A 12,142-nucleotide genomic window follows, 5' to 3' on the forward strand; every position below is an offset into this window, starting at 1 on the left:
GCCATCTTCTGACAAAGCTTTTATGCGCAGTACATCAGGCAGATGTTGATAATTCTCAAGCAGCCACCGTCCAGTGTTCTTCAAACCCTCGTTGAGCTGCATTCCAATGGCAGAGCAAGGGGCCATTGCCAGGCTGGCTGCTGCTAGGCCAAGCAGACCCCTAAGCTGAACAGAAGTGCTGTAGAAATCCATTGGTATCTATTATGCTCCAGTAGTGCCCATGGGCCCAATCAGGCTCAAGGCTCAGCTGGGCGCTGTACACACAGACGAGGATACATGCCTTGCCCCCAAATACTCATTTTAACCTACTTACCACATGTTCCTTTAAGATTGAACATTGTTTTCTGTTGGCTCAGGTCAGAGCTGCCTCTTTGCTGATCCCCAGCCAACACCAAAGCAGGAGGCGGCAGCTACCAAGTCCTTGGCTGAGCGATTATGTCACCCAGCAGGCCAGCAGCAGAACTCAGGTGTCTTCTGGCCTAGCCACAAAGCCTTCTCCCAGAGGACCCGATGCAACATCCTCCATTAGGACCTTCCGGAATCCTGAAGCCTTTGCTCCATGCTCTCCTGGCTGTCTGAGAACCAGGGAATGCTGGGAAGGCCCCATATCAGGCTGAATTGCTCAGAGCAGCCATACAGATTCCCTCCCTCTTCCCATTTAATTTCTCCCAAAGCCAGGTAAAGAAGGTGGCCCTATATACTCAAGAGTACTTGAAATCCAAAGGAGCAGCCTTTTCACCTGGTCGCAACTTGTGCAATGCCAATAGTAGCTGTGTCTGTACCCATCCCCTCCCTCCTGCCCCACTTCCCTGCTCACAAGGAATTAGAGAATGCACAAGCCACCCAGAGAGATGCCTCCCACCGGAGCTGGTATAAACTGCAAGGCTGTATCAAATCTCTTGGTTAAAGTCTTTAATAATTACAAGAATTTCAGATTCATTACAGAAGAGCTTAGAACAATAATATTTCTCAGTACAAAGGCAAAATAAACTTTTCAAGTAATAGCATCCTGGCTCTGGAGTTTGAAATGCCTGTGAGTGGGAGGGAAGGGCTCCTGCTCCTGGGTGTCTGCCATAGTACAAAGGCACCCTTCTCCCGGAGGAACTGCTCTAGGTGGTGAGAGCGTGGGGAATCTGGATTCGGCCTTCAGTGCCTGCAGCTAAGAGGGTGAGTTTGCTAACACGGGTAATGTGGAGTTCAGTGAAGTACAGGGTCTGGCACAAGGAGAAGTCAATTAAGGATGTGGCCTCATGTAAGAAAAACCCCAACAAAAACGCACTATTCCCTTCCGCAGCCCAAGCTGAGCAGCCCAGATTTATCTCCATGCTAACCACGACTGGGGTTTCCAATACAAGGCAGGGCTGGGGTTTCTAAGAACTGAAAGTGTCACTGGAAAAAGTGTTCAAAGACACACAAAACCACTGGCCAACCTGTCCTTGCTGAGCCTCTGCAAGGAAACTGCCCCGGAACAAGGACAAGGACACCTCTTATTCTGCTTTGGAAGGGAGCTTCCTTTGGCCTTCCACTGGAAAGAAAGAATCTACAGCGCTCCTTCCTGCAGATCTCCTCATCCGCACCGTTTAAGGCACTCAAGAAGTTCATTCGAGGAAGCAGAGCACCTCACCAGGGTGGAGGAGAGACAGGGACTCACCAGCCCCTGCACTCCACACTCTAGGCCAAGGGCTGCAATCAGAGTGGGTGGCAGGAGCAACGAGGAGTGGATTCAGAGACAGGGATGGGAAGAGATTGAAGCAGGCTTGGAGTGTGGCTGGAATGTACATTGTGAAGCAGGATCGGAGGTGGCTAAACATGATTGATGCTGGCTCAGTATTCCCTGCTCTCTCCACGCAAGGCACACAGCAGGGAACCAACTCAGCTATGACAAAGGCCTCCCCGACTCAGGGATGGGGTGTGGGTTATTCATGCTTCTGACAAACGCCTATGGCTATTGCTGGGAAAGGCGCTTTGCCCCTCCCCACACGGGCAGAGTCCCAGCTCTGTCACTGGCAGTGTCCTAAGCCCTCTGTTTAAAATACAGATCACAGTGGCTCTCCAGCACGTCACTATGACACACTCACGCACCAATATGGTGATCCGAGTGCTTCACAAGCTGTGCCCAAGTCCAGAAGGGCCCCTCAGATCCAGAACCCAGCACCAGATGCCAACAGAGGGATTTACATGGGAGTCGAGGAGTGAGGAGGCAGAAAAAGCCATTTAGACAATGACAACATATTCCCGAAAGGCAGCAAACATTGTCATTAATATTATTATTATTATTACTGTTTAATACAACCCCATATAAAACTGAAGCAGCAGCAATTTTTATTGAGGGACCTAAACTGAAATAGGTTTAGAACATAATTTAAAAAAATAAAAACAGCAAAAGTAGCAAAATATATGAACTTTTTTTTTTTTATAGCAACTGATCTCTACCAGTCACTAGTAACTTACTACCAAACTGGTATATCTCTGGTAACAACCCTTTTAAAAAGACATGTAAATATATATTCATATTTATACATATTTGTAGCTATGTACACAAGATTTCTTTTTGTTTGTTTGTTTCTAGCACTGGTATATTTGGCCGCTTCCTCCACTATCAGTACTGAGCCGGGGTATATGCTGTGTCTGGCCACTTCCAACGTACCATGTGTTTGGTCAGCAAAGCAAATTAAGTATTGGAATTAATAAGCCATTGGCCAGTCTTCAAACTATCTCACATAGCAATAACCACGCAGCTAGGGTTCCTGCGGCATCCCAGACAGAGATGCTTCCGACGCATTATGATTTCCCAGCCTGCACTTCTTCACTGCTGGTGGAGCTGCAATCAGTACTGGCATTAGCTTACTGAGCAGTCGAAGTCTGGATTGTGTGGGTTTGCAAGTATAAAAGAACACAGAGATAGCCCAGGTTTCCATGTCCTCCTCCTTGGGAATGTCAGTCTGTCAATCGCTTGCAAAGAAGGGAATGCACATTAGTGACTGGCTCCAGGAGAGGGAGCCCGCAGCTGGTTCTCAGTCTGGCCATTGGCCAAAGAGTGGGGTTCAGTTTTAGTCCACTGGAACTATTCAAGCACAGATTGCATGGAAGGGAAATAAAAAACAAACCTTTGAGGTGCAGACAGTTCACAGCTTACGTGGCTGGTGAAGCTGGCATGAGACATTGGTGGATTTGGTGATGGGAGATGTGTCTTAGAAATCCTTTACGCAATAGTTAAAAATGATGGATGGCTGCACAGACAGCTTCCTGGCAGCAGCCTGGATAGCAGAGATGCATGCAAACACACACGCACACACACAGAGTTGTCAGTCTGTTGCATGGAAGTCCCAGCCTCAGCGTCGTTTAAGTCCACCGTTGGCGTGCTGATGTGGGTACTTGGGAAGACAAGGTTCGTCTGGAAGGGGATCATGGGAAAAAACGGAGTCCTCCCCTGAGGAACAAGTGGAGCTGCGGGTGTCTGGGAAACTGGGAGAATACTGGTCCAGTGGCATGGAAAGATCCAGGTATTCCTGGAGGGGACAAAATCCCAGGGACACAGCTCAGACCAAGAATTCGGAACCCAGGTTAGACGAGGCCATGCAATGAGCACCCTACACTAAAGAAACAAGCAGAGCCGTGCCAGGAACAAGCGAGGGAACCTTTGCCCTAGTGGGCAGGGGAGGCCTGGGCATGGAACTCCCAACGATACCCACAGGCACCAGCAAGCATGCTGCATGGAGCCAACAACTCCAGCTCGCTCACTTCTGGACTGAGGGTGCCAAGTGGGGGTAGATGATGCAGAGACTCTGAATTTGAGGATTAACACTAACATCCCCGTAAAGAAGGCTATGGGAGAGTTTTATTCTGGAACAGGCATAGAATCATAGCACTGGAAGAGACTTCGTGAGGTCATCTAGTCCAGTCCCCTGCACTCATGGCAGGACTAAGGATGATCTAGACCATTCCTGACAGGTGTTCGTCCAACCTGCTCTTTATTCCAGTGCTTAACCACCCTGACAATTAGGAAGTTTTTCCTAATGTTCAACATAAACCTCCCTTGCTGCAATTTAAGCCCATTGCTTCTTGTCCTATCATCAGGGGTTAAGAAGAACAATTTTTCTCCCTCCTCCTTCTAACAACCTTTTATGTACTTGAAAACTGTTATCATTTCCCCTCTCAGTCTTCTCTTCTCCAGACTAAACAAACCCAGTTTTTTCAATCTTCCCTCATAGGCCATGTTTTCTAGACCTCTAATCATTTTTATTGCTCTTCTCTGGACTTTCTCCAATTTGTCCACATCATTCTGAAATGTGGCACTCAGAACTGGACACAATACTCCAGTTGAGGCCTAATCTGCGCAGAGTAGAGTGGAAGAATTACTCCTCGGTCTTGCTTACAATACTCCTGCTAACACATCCCAGAATGATGTTTGTTTTTTTTGCAACAGTGTTACACTGTTGACTCTCATTTAGCTTGTGACCCATTATAACCCCCAGATCCCTTTCTGCAGTGTTCCTTCCTAGGCAGTCATTGCCCATTTTGTGTGTGTGCAACTGATTGTTCCTTCCTAAGTGGAGGACTTTGCATTTGTCCTTATTGAATTTGATCCTATTTCCTTCAGACCATTTCTCCAGTTTGTCCAGATCATTTTGAATTATAACCCTATCCTCCAAAGAATTTGCAATGCCTTCCAGCTTGGTATCATCCGCAAACTTTAGAAGTGTACTCTCTATACCATTATCTAAAACACTGATGAAGATATTGACCAGAACCAGACCCAGACCTGATCCATGCAGAACCCCACTTGATATGCTCTTCCAGCATGACTGAACCACAGATAACTACTCTTTGGGAATGGTTTTCCAACCGGTTTTGCATTCACCTTATAGTAGCTCCATCTAGGTTGCATTTCTCTAGTTTGTTTATGAGAAGGTCATGTGAGACAGTATCAAAAGCTTTACTAAAGACAAGATATATCACATCTACTGCTCTCCCCTAGCCACAAGGCTTGTTACCCTGTCAAAGAAAGCTATCAGGTTGGTTTGACAGGATTTGTTCTTGACAAATCCATGCTGACTGTTCCTTATCACCTTATTATCTTCTAGGCGTTTGAAAATTGATTGCTTAATTATTTGCCCCATGTTTTACCTGGTTGGAGGTCATGGCCACGATCCTATCCAAGTCTTCTACCAGCTGCTTAAAGGTGGGTCTCTGGGATGGGACTGCGTGCCAGCAATCTCGCATCATCATGTATCTGGAAACAGAGGAGTAGGAGGAGACTGAACAAGGTTCCTGGGGACAATTCCTAGCTGGCTAGTCTGTCTGCTAGAGCCCAGGGCACAGCACCTGGGCCAGCAGCAGCCCCAAACCTGAGTGAAATGGAGCAGGGCGCAACCAGCCTACCACAAAGCTGCAGCCCTCAGGGCTTCTGGTTCCTCACACAGATCAAAACGGAGGGCAGCACATGGGGAGCTGCTGTCTCCTTGGGGACTCTGTGGGCCACCCAGGCTGCAGTGAGCCAGGACAGAATCAGAGAACATGTTAGCATTAATCCTTTTCATTAAAAGAAGATGACCTCCCCCCACACACCCCAGGCTGGGCACCTTGGGAAGGACACTGTGGCTTGTTCTAAGAGGAGGATATAACCAAAGGCTAAGATCGTCCCTGCTCTGGGGTCAAGCTGGGATTCTCTCTTGCAAGATGTTGATTATTGCAAACAGATTTAGCTGAGATTTAGCTGGGAACTGCTGGGAAAATAACTCGGAACATCTGCCATTGCCCGTAACGTGCCCCTGCCACTCAGCTCTCGGCAGTGCTGCTTGCACTGTTGAGGAGGCTGACTTTTAATATGGTCTCTGCCGATCTCCGCAATAAAACCCGTGACTGTTTTGCTGAGCTCTGGCTTTGCTGCAGCCCCAGGATCCTTGGGCTGGAGGAAGGGACATAAAACAAATGGGTGAAAGTCCAGCAAGGAGCAGTATAGAAAGGACCCAGGTTAAGAGAGGAGCTGGAACAAGCCGGGCAGGTGCAGGGCCGAGAAGAAAGCTCCGTCCCCAGATCCGCCAACAAACATCGCACAGAGGATGGATAGAGCTGAAGTTGCAGCGGAGAAATGTAAGTTTTACAAGAGGAAGAAAAGCAGCGAGCTGTGAACAGACTGGGGATGGCACAGTCTGCCAGATGAGGGGAAGGAAAGGCCATCGCTGGAGACACTTGAAGCTGAGACGAGAAGTCAGGGAGGCTCATCTTCTACCTCTGAGTTCTGGAAAAGGTTCCCCTCCTCTTCTCCTCATTTTTCCAAGGCTGTTTATTTCAATGACATGTCCAGCTAACGAACCACCAGCCGATGTGACTAGCAATAAGGATGCTAGGCCGAAAGCTGCTTCTGCACTGGGGCAGCCAGGGGAACCAAGTTAATCTAAATCAAAACCCTGCAGCAGCCCAGAGCCTCTTCTTTCTCAGAACCATGCAGCTGAGAGTTCTGGTCTGAATCAAGAACCCAAGGCTTGCCAGTGGGCTCTAGGGGCTTGTCTGCACATAGGGAGTTAGTCCCAAGTATTCCAAACTAGCTTAATCCACTTTCCCAGCAGATTAAACTAATTCACAATGAGGCACTCAAATTCCTGAATAAGGGTGTCCACACATGGAGTTAATCTGGGAACAGTTAATATGCTTTAAATTCACACCCTATTTTATTCTGGATTAACTGTCATGTGCTGACAATCCTTCAATCAATTTCCCCTGACACTCATCTGTCAGTGAAGGTCCTGGCACAAAGCAGGGGAGGGGACAGGTAACATCAGTCAGGACTCTGCAGCTCCTTCCCCACCCCAGCTTTGCTCCCTGGCAGAGAGCTGCACTTACAGCTCATTGGTGCAGTTGCTGGGCTTGTCCATTCTGTGGCCTTCTTTCAACAACTTGAAGAGCTCCTCAACAGGCACCCCGGGGTACGGCGAGCCACCCAGTGTGAAGATCTCCCACAGCAGCACGCCGAAGGACCACCTGCTCCAGACACAAACAAACAATATCGAAAAGGCACAGCTCCCACCACAACACCACCTTGCAACCCATCCCTCTGCCTGACACATAGCTCCTCTGGGCAGCTGCAGACATAGAGAGGGGAGAATGCCTGTGCCAAGAGTGTGCATCACTAGCTCACAAGAACAACACCAGTGCTACCCATTGAGAACACAACACACTGAGTCCACTCAGTACAGCGGAAGTAAGTCACAGTCCTAGTGCACTACACCATGCCCCTTGTTAGGACATCAAGGCCATGGTCTGCATAAGTGATTAGTGATTTTGAGTGTCCAACTTGACATATCTTAAAGGGGCCTGTTCTTCAGAAAACGCTGAGCACCCATGCTGTGAAAATCTGGCCCCTGCAATATGTCTCAGGCTGGGCTCTTGTGAAAAACCTTAGCCCAAATGCCAAATTCAGCTTCCAGTTCCATTAGCGCAAGCGGGCTGGCTTTGACAGCTCACAGCAGGCAGCTGAGAGCAGAATGTAGCCTCCAAATGTTCAGCGTTGGAAGGCATTGGATAGGAGAGAGTTTAAAAGCTTTCGATGACTTAGAAGACCTTTGCAGGAAAGTGAACAGCTGGGATTGGCAGCTCTAATTCAGTGGCATTTGGAAGACAAACAAGCCCTGCTGCCAGATCATTTAGACTCAAAACATTATGTCTGCTTATGACAATTATTGTTTCATTAGATTAAGATGAATCACATCTGGGACTTTTCACCTTTGGGAAAATACTCAACACAAAGGAGGCTTATGGAAACGCTGCTTGGCAGGCCGATGGCTACATATGAAGGGGAGACATGCAGACAGAGTCCCACCACGATGTGATACAGCAGGTGTGCTGGGACAGCAGCTTGGATGGGTCAGCAATATGGAGCTTCATTTGGAGTCCAGCTGCACATCTGTGTTTGCAGTGGAGAACGCTCAGCATGCTGGAGAGAGGCGGGTGTTATCCATGAGAGTGGGGAGAGGAAAAACAGTTCCCTGGAACAGTGACTTTGGTATAGCCCCTCCCACAACCCAGATGGCCCTAATCTAGTCTATCATTTGAATTGTGCCTAGAACACATATCCATGCAAGGACCATGCTGCAACACAGAGACCTCCTCATGGCTGGCAGGAGCAGTGGGGTACTCACACGTCGCTCTGATGGGTGTATATTCGGTCGAACAAGGCCTCTGGTGCCATCCACTTCACTGGTAAGCGACCCTGGAATGCAGGAAAGCCCTCACCTGAATTCAGCCTCCAGAGGAAAAGCAGGCACGATGCAGTTACAGAGAAGAGGCTAACATACTGTACGGAGACACCCAGCCTCAGTACATGGCACCCTGGGCAATGCCAGCAAGGGAGTCATGACACAGATGCTGGGCAAGTCTCTTTTGCAAAGAGGGACCTTCGTCCTGGGTAAAAGGGACAGACGATGTCTAGTGCTCCATCCCCGAGGGCTTTACAGACAATCACCCACCACCAAAATGCAGCTTCCCCTGAGGGGAAAATGGCAGCTGTCTAACTCCTTTCTCCTAACTGGTTAGCGCCGCCACTCTTGTGAGAAAGACCAGGGAGCGTTCCATGATCACACATGTTTGGGAGCTTGGCACCAGGAAGAGAAACTCTGGGTCTTCTCTCTCCCAGCCACAAGGCTTCATCCGCCTTGGGAACATAGAACAGCCTTCTCATTGCCATGGCAACTGAGCGGTGGGAGAGGCAGAGGGCGAGGAGAGAGGGCAAGCTGTGGGGAGAATGAAGGGAGCAGAGGGCATGCTGCCCACTAGGCAGACATCATTTTGCTATTATAGTACCAAGGAGAATCTCTCTCTATGTATATGGCAGCCCATGCTCAGAGAGCTCGGGGCTCTGGTACAGACATCGCCCTAGAAAGTCTCCAGCAAAGCTATAAATATTGGTGAGGCCTCAGGAAAAACCCACTAGTTCTAAAGCGGAGCTTCAGCACATTCCCCTTCCCCCAATGCACCACTCACATTAGTCGTCTTCTTGTAGTAATCTATGTGGTGGATGTCCCGGGCCAGGCCAAAGTCTGCGATCTTCATCACATTGTCTTCTGTCACCAGGACATTCCTGGCAGCCAGGTCTCTGTGGATGCACTGAAGAGAATGGAGATCCCGTTAGGCTGGGGGGTTCCTCTGCTGCACTGGCTGGTGTGTTAGCAAAGACACCGCCTTGCACTGAACTACCCGCCAGCCTTCAAAGGGCCACAGTCACAATCTCAGAGCACAAAACACGGTCAGCAAGGGGGAAGCCAGGTGCCAAGGCCTACTCCCTCCCTGGCCAAGGCAAGGTGGGAATCTCTAGAGACTCTCTCTTACTGCTGATGTATGTGCAGCGGACCAGGGCTCCTCCACCATTGTTAGAGTGATCTTTCAAGCATTATAAACGTGTCCTGATTCCAGAGAGAATGCAGGTAATGGGGGTTTCATTTCAGTAATTACCTCCTTCGCTCCAGCCTCACTTTCACTCCAGATAGGGGTGTGCAGAGATGGACTCAGTGCCATTGTATTGCTTGGCTTTTAATTTACAACATGCTGGGGAAAGAGGCCAGATCCGCAGCCCTGAACAGCTAAGATTGCTGCTTGTCCACAGAGCCCGGAGAGATGGTAGGATGACATTCACAGGCCCCAGGTAAAATCTTCGGCTCTGTTTGGGGACAGGCCTCTAGAGGGAAAAGGGAGTTCGGTCTTCATGGCTCCCTCAGCCTTTCAGTGGCAAAGGGGCCAGTTAGTGACAGCTGCAGGGGTGGGTTTGGGGATCCTGGGATCGAGAGCCCCAAACTCATTTGACTCAGACCAGCCAAGCACCACCTGAATTTTCAGTCACAGGGGCTGTTTTCATCACTTGGGGTGGATTCAGACTAGGAACCCAGGGCCTCCATTGACTGAGTCAGACCCATAGAGGTGCCCGATCACCACTCCCTCTGCACTCCCCAGGCCCTGAGAGGGACGGGGGTTCTATGAGTGCTCCCCCAGGGACGGAGCTCGCGACCACTGCTCACCTTTTTGGATGCCAGGTATTCCATCCCCCTGGCCACCTGGTACGCGCAGGACACCAGGTCCTTAAAGGAGAGCTGCTCCTCAGGGAGGTGGGTCGGGTTGTAGCAGTATTCCATGCCGGGGGGCCGCCGGGCCTGCAGGTACTCCCGCAGGTTTCCTTTGGACGCATACTCCACGATTACATAGAGTGGACCTAAGGCAAACAGGAGGGGACAAAGCTGAGCATCTCAGGCTTTGGGCTTGGATGCACAGAACACGTGGCTGCATGGGCATTTAAGCTGTGTATTGTGCACATGCACAAGCCCTTCAGAACCCCATGACTGCGAAGTGCCTGTCTGAGGGGTGCCTGTGGGCTTGGGCAGGGGTTTCAAACAGGGGAACCCTGCAGGAGCTGACCCACAGCAAGGAATCAAGGTCTCTGCTCAGAACAGAGCTCAGGCATCTTGCGTGCCTACGCACACACCCCCATGTCCCCAGCATACTCTCACACATGTACACATACCACTTCTTTGGCAAGTCAGAAGCTGCTCCTCTGACGTGTGAGGGGAAGAACTGGCCCTGCTCCTGTTCTGTGGTGAGCCAGCCGCACTCCAAGCCAGAAAATCACATAACAAAAACAAACCCAGGCCCACATACAGGCTGGGTGTGACGTGACTCATCCAACCCCCAGGCTCTGTGACCAGCTCCAGCCATGTGAAAACAAACTGCCCTGCTCTACTCTTCCCCACTGCCGATATCAAGTGAGCTGTGTGCGTGCACATATGCACAACCGTGCCTGCACAAATACCTCACAGAGGCTTTCAGGCACGGTGTGCCTTCCGATCCTTCAGGCCCAAACACACAGAGACTCTAGAAATGGCCAGACAACTCTGACCCCACTAGCATTTGCCAGGAGAGGTGCCTCCTTGCCACCCATACACTCCCCCTGGTCTTCATATGAAGAGTCATACTGGGTCAGACCAAAGGTCTCATCTAGCCTAGTAGCCTCTCTTCCAACAGTGGCCAATGCCAGGTGCCCCAGAGGAATGAACAGAACAGGTAATCACCAAGTGATCCATCCCCTGTCGCTCATTCCCAGCTTCTGGCAAACAGCCTGGGGATGCCATCCCTGCCATTCACTGGGCACTGGCCCATTCAGACAGCTCTGGGATGGCCAACCATTTTCAAAACTCATCTGGACTAAAGTCCCTGCATCTTTCCACCTCTACAACCACACCCTGGAGGCCCAAGCTACCCCCAGCATTCTTGCTGTCCTAGCAGAGAAGCAGTTTGCTGGAGTCTCAGCCATACACAGAAAACTTACCATCCTGAGTGCAGGCTCCCAGGAGGTTGATGATGTTCTTGTGCTTGCCAATCATTTTCATCATCTCCATCTCAGATATCAGGTCAGATAAATCCTTCTCCGTAGCATCAGCTTAAAGCACAAAGAAAGGCACAGATCATGTTTGTTCAGGCTGGGTTAAGCTAAAGTGAGGCCTAGAACTAAGTCTGCAGCATCCGTTAGGTAGCTTTAGCTTTACAGACTTGGTTTTCTTTGTCCTCCTCCTTGGCAGAAGTGCAAAGCACTTGCACTGTGTATGTATAGGCGTATCTCGCGGTCGCCCCATCAGAATGATTTAGCCTCCAAAGTGCTGCAGTATTCACAGCTAAACCAGCATTCTCAGGTTCATCTCCCTTTCCAGGACTGGGAGGGTTTGAAAAGTTGGATATTTCTCCCCAGCCACCTCCCAGGTGGAGTGGCAGAGATCGAGCTCAAGTGAGAAAGGCGCTCAGATAGCAGCGATAAGCATGGCATAGATTAACGAGGAAGATCAGAGTGAAATCTGTACAAGAGCCTTTCCTTGCAGGCATTTTCCGGCCTTAAGGGACCACCCACAGCATCCCCATACACACAGTATAATTCTTCTCCACCTTTATTTACGGGCCCCTTCCATGAAGCAACCAGTTTTTATTGCCCCTTTTGTCACTCAAAACAGAGATTGCTGGAGAAGCTATTACGTTGTGCAGGGTGATTCCATCAGAGCAGCCGCTGGGGAGCACCAGGCTCTCGCTGGGCAGCACATGCTGCTGCAGGGCTGAACTGCAGAGGGTCTGGATAAACGAATGCTGGCTTGAGGGGAGAGCAAACTGGGTGTGA

At 49.9% G+C, this 12,142-nt stretch overlaps 1 protein-coding gene across 2 annotated transcripts in view; it reads right to left on the reverse strand.

The window, feature by feature from the left end:
- Positions 1-890: 890 nt before the first annotated feature.
- The window catches only part of FGFR1 (fibroblast growth factor receptor 1), a 75,036-nt gene continuing 63,784 nt past the window's right edge, over positions 891-12,142 (reverse strand). For both annotated transcript variants that reach the window (XM_032774581.2, XM_075062784.1), the window contains 7 exons: positions 11,309-11,419; positions 10,008-10,198; positions 8,980-9,102; positions 8,139-8,209; positions 6,844-6,981; positions 5,128-5,233; positions 891-3,509 (listed from right to left, as the gene is read on the reverse strand). In XM_032774581.2, the coding sequence (XP_032630472.1) occupies positions 3,333-3,509; positions 5,128-5,233; positions 6,844-6,981; positions 8,139-8,209; positions 8,980-9,102; positions 10,008-10,198; positions 11,309-11,419 (917 nt within the window). In that variant the 3' untranslated portion in view covers positions 891-3,332. The remainder of the gene's footprint in view (positions 3,510-5,127; positions 5,234-6,843; positions 6,982-8,138; positions 8,210-8,979; positions 9,103-10,007; positions 10,199-11,308; positions 11,420-12,142) is intronic.

This window comes from Chelonoidis abingdonii, chromosome 2, assembly GCF_003597395.2.
Source record: "Chelonoidis abingdonii isolate Lonesome George chromosome 2, CheloAbing_2.0, whole genome shotgun sequence".
NCBI lineage: Eukaryota > Metazoa > Chordata > Testudines > Testudinidae > Chelonoidis > Chelonoidis abingdonii.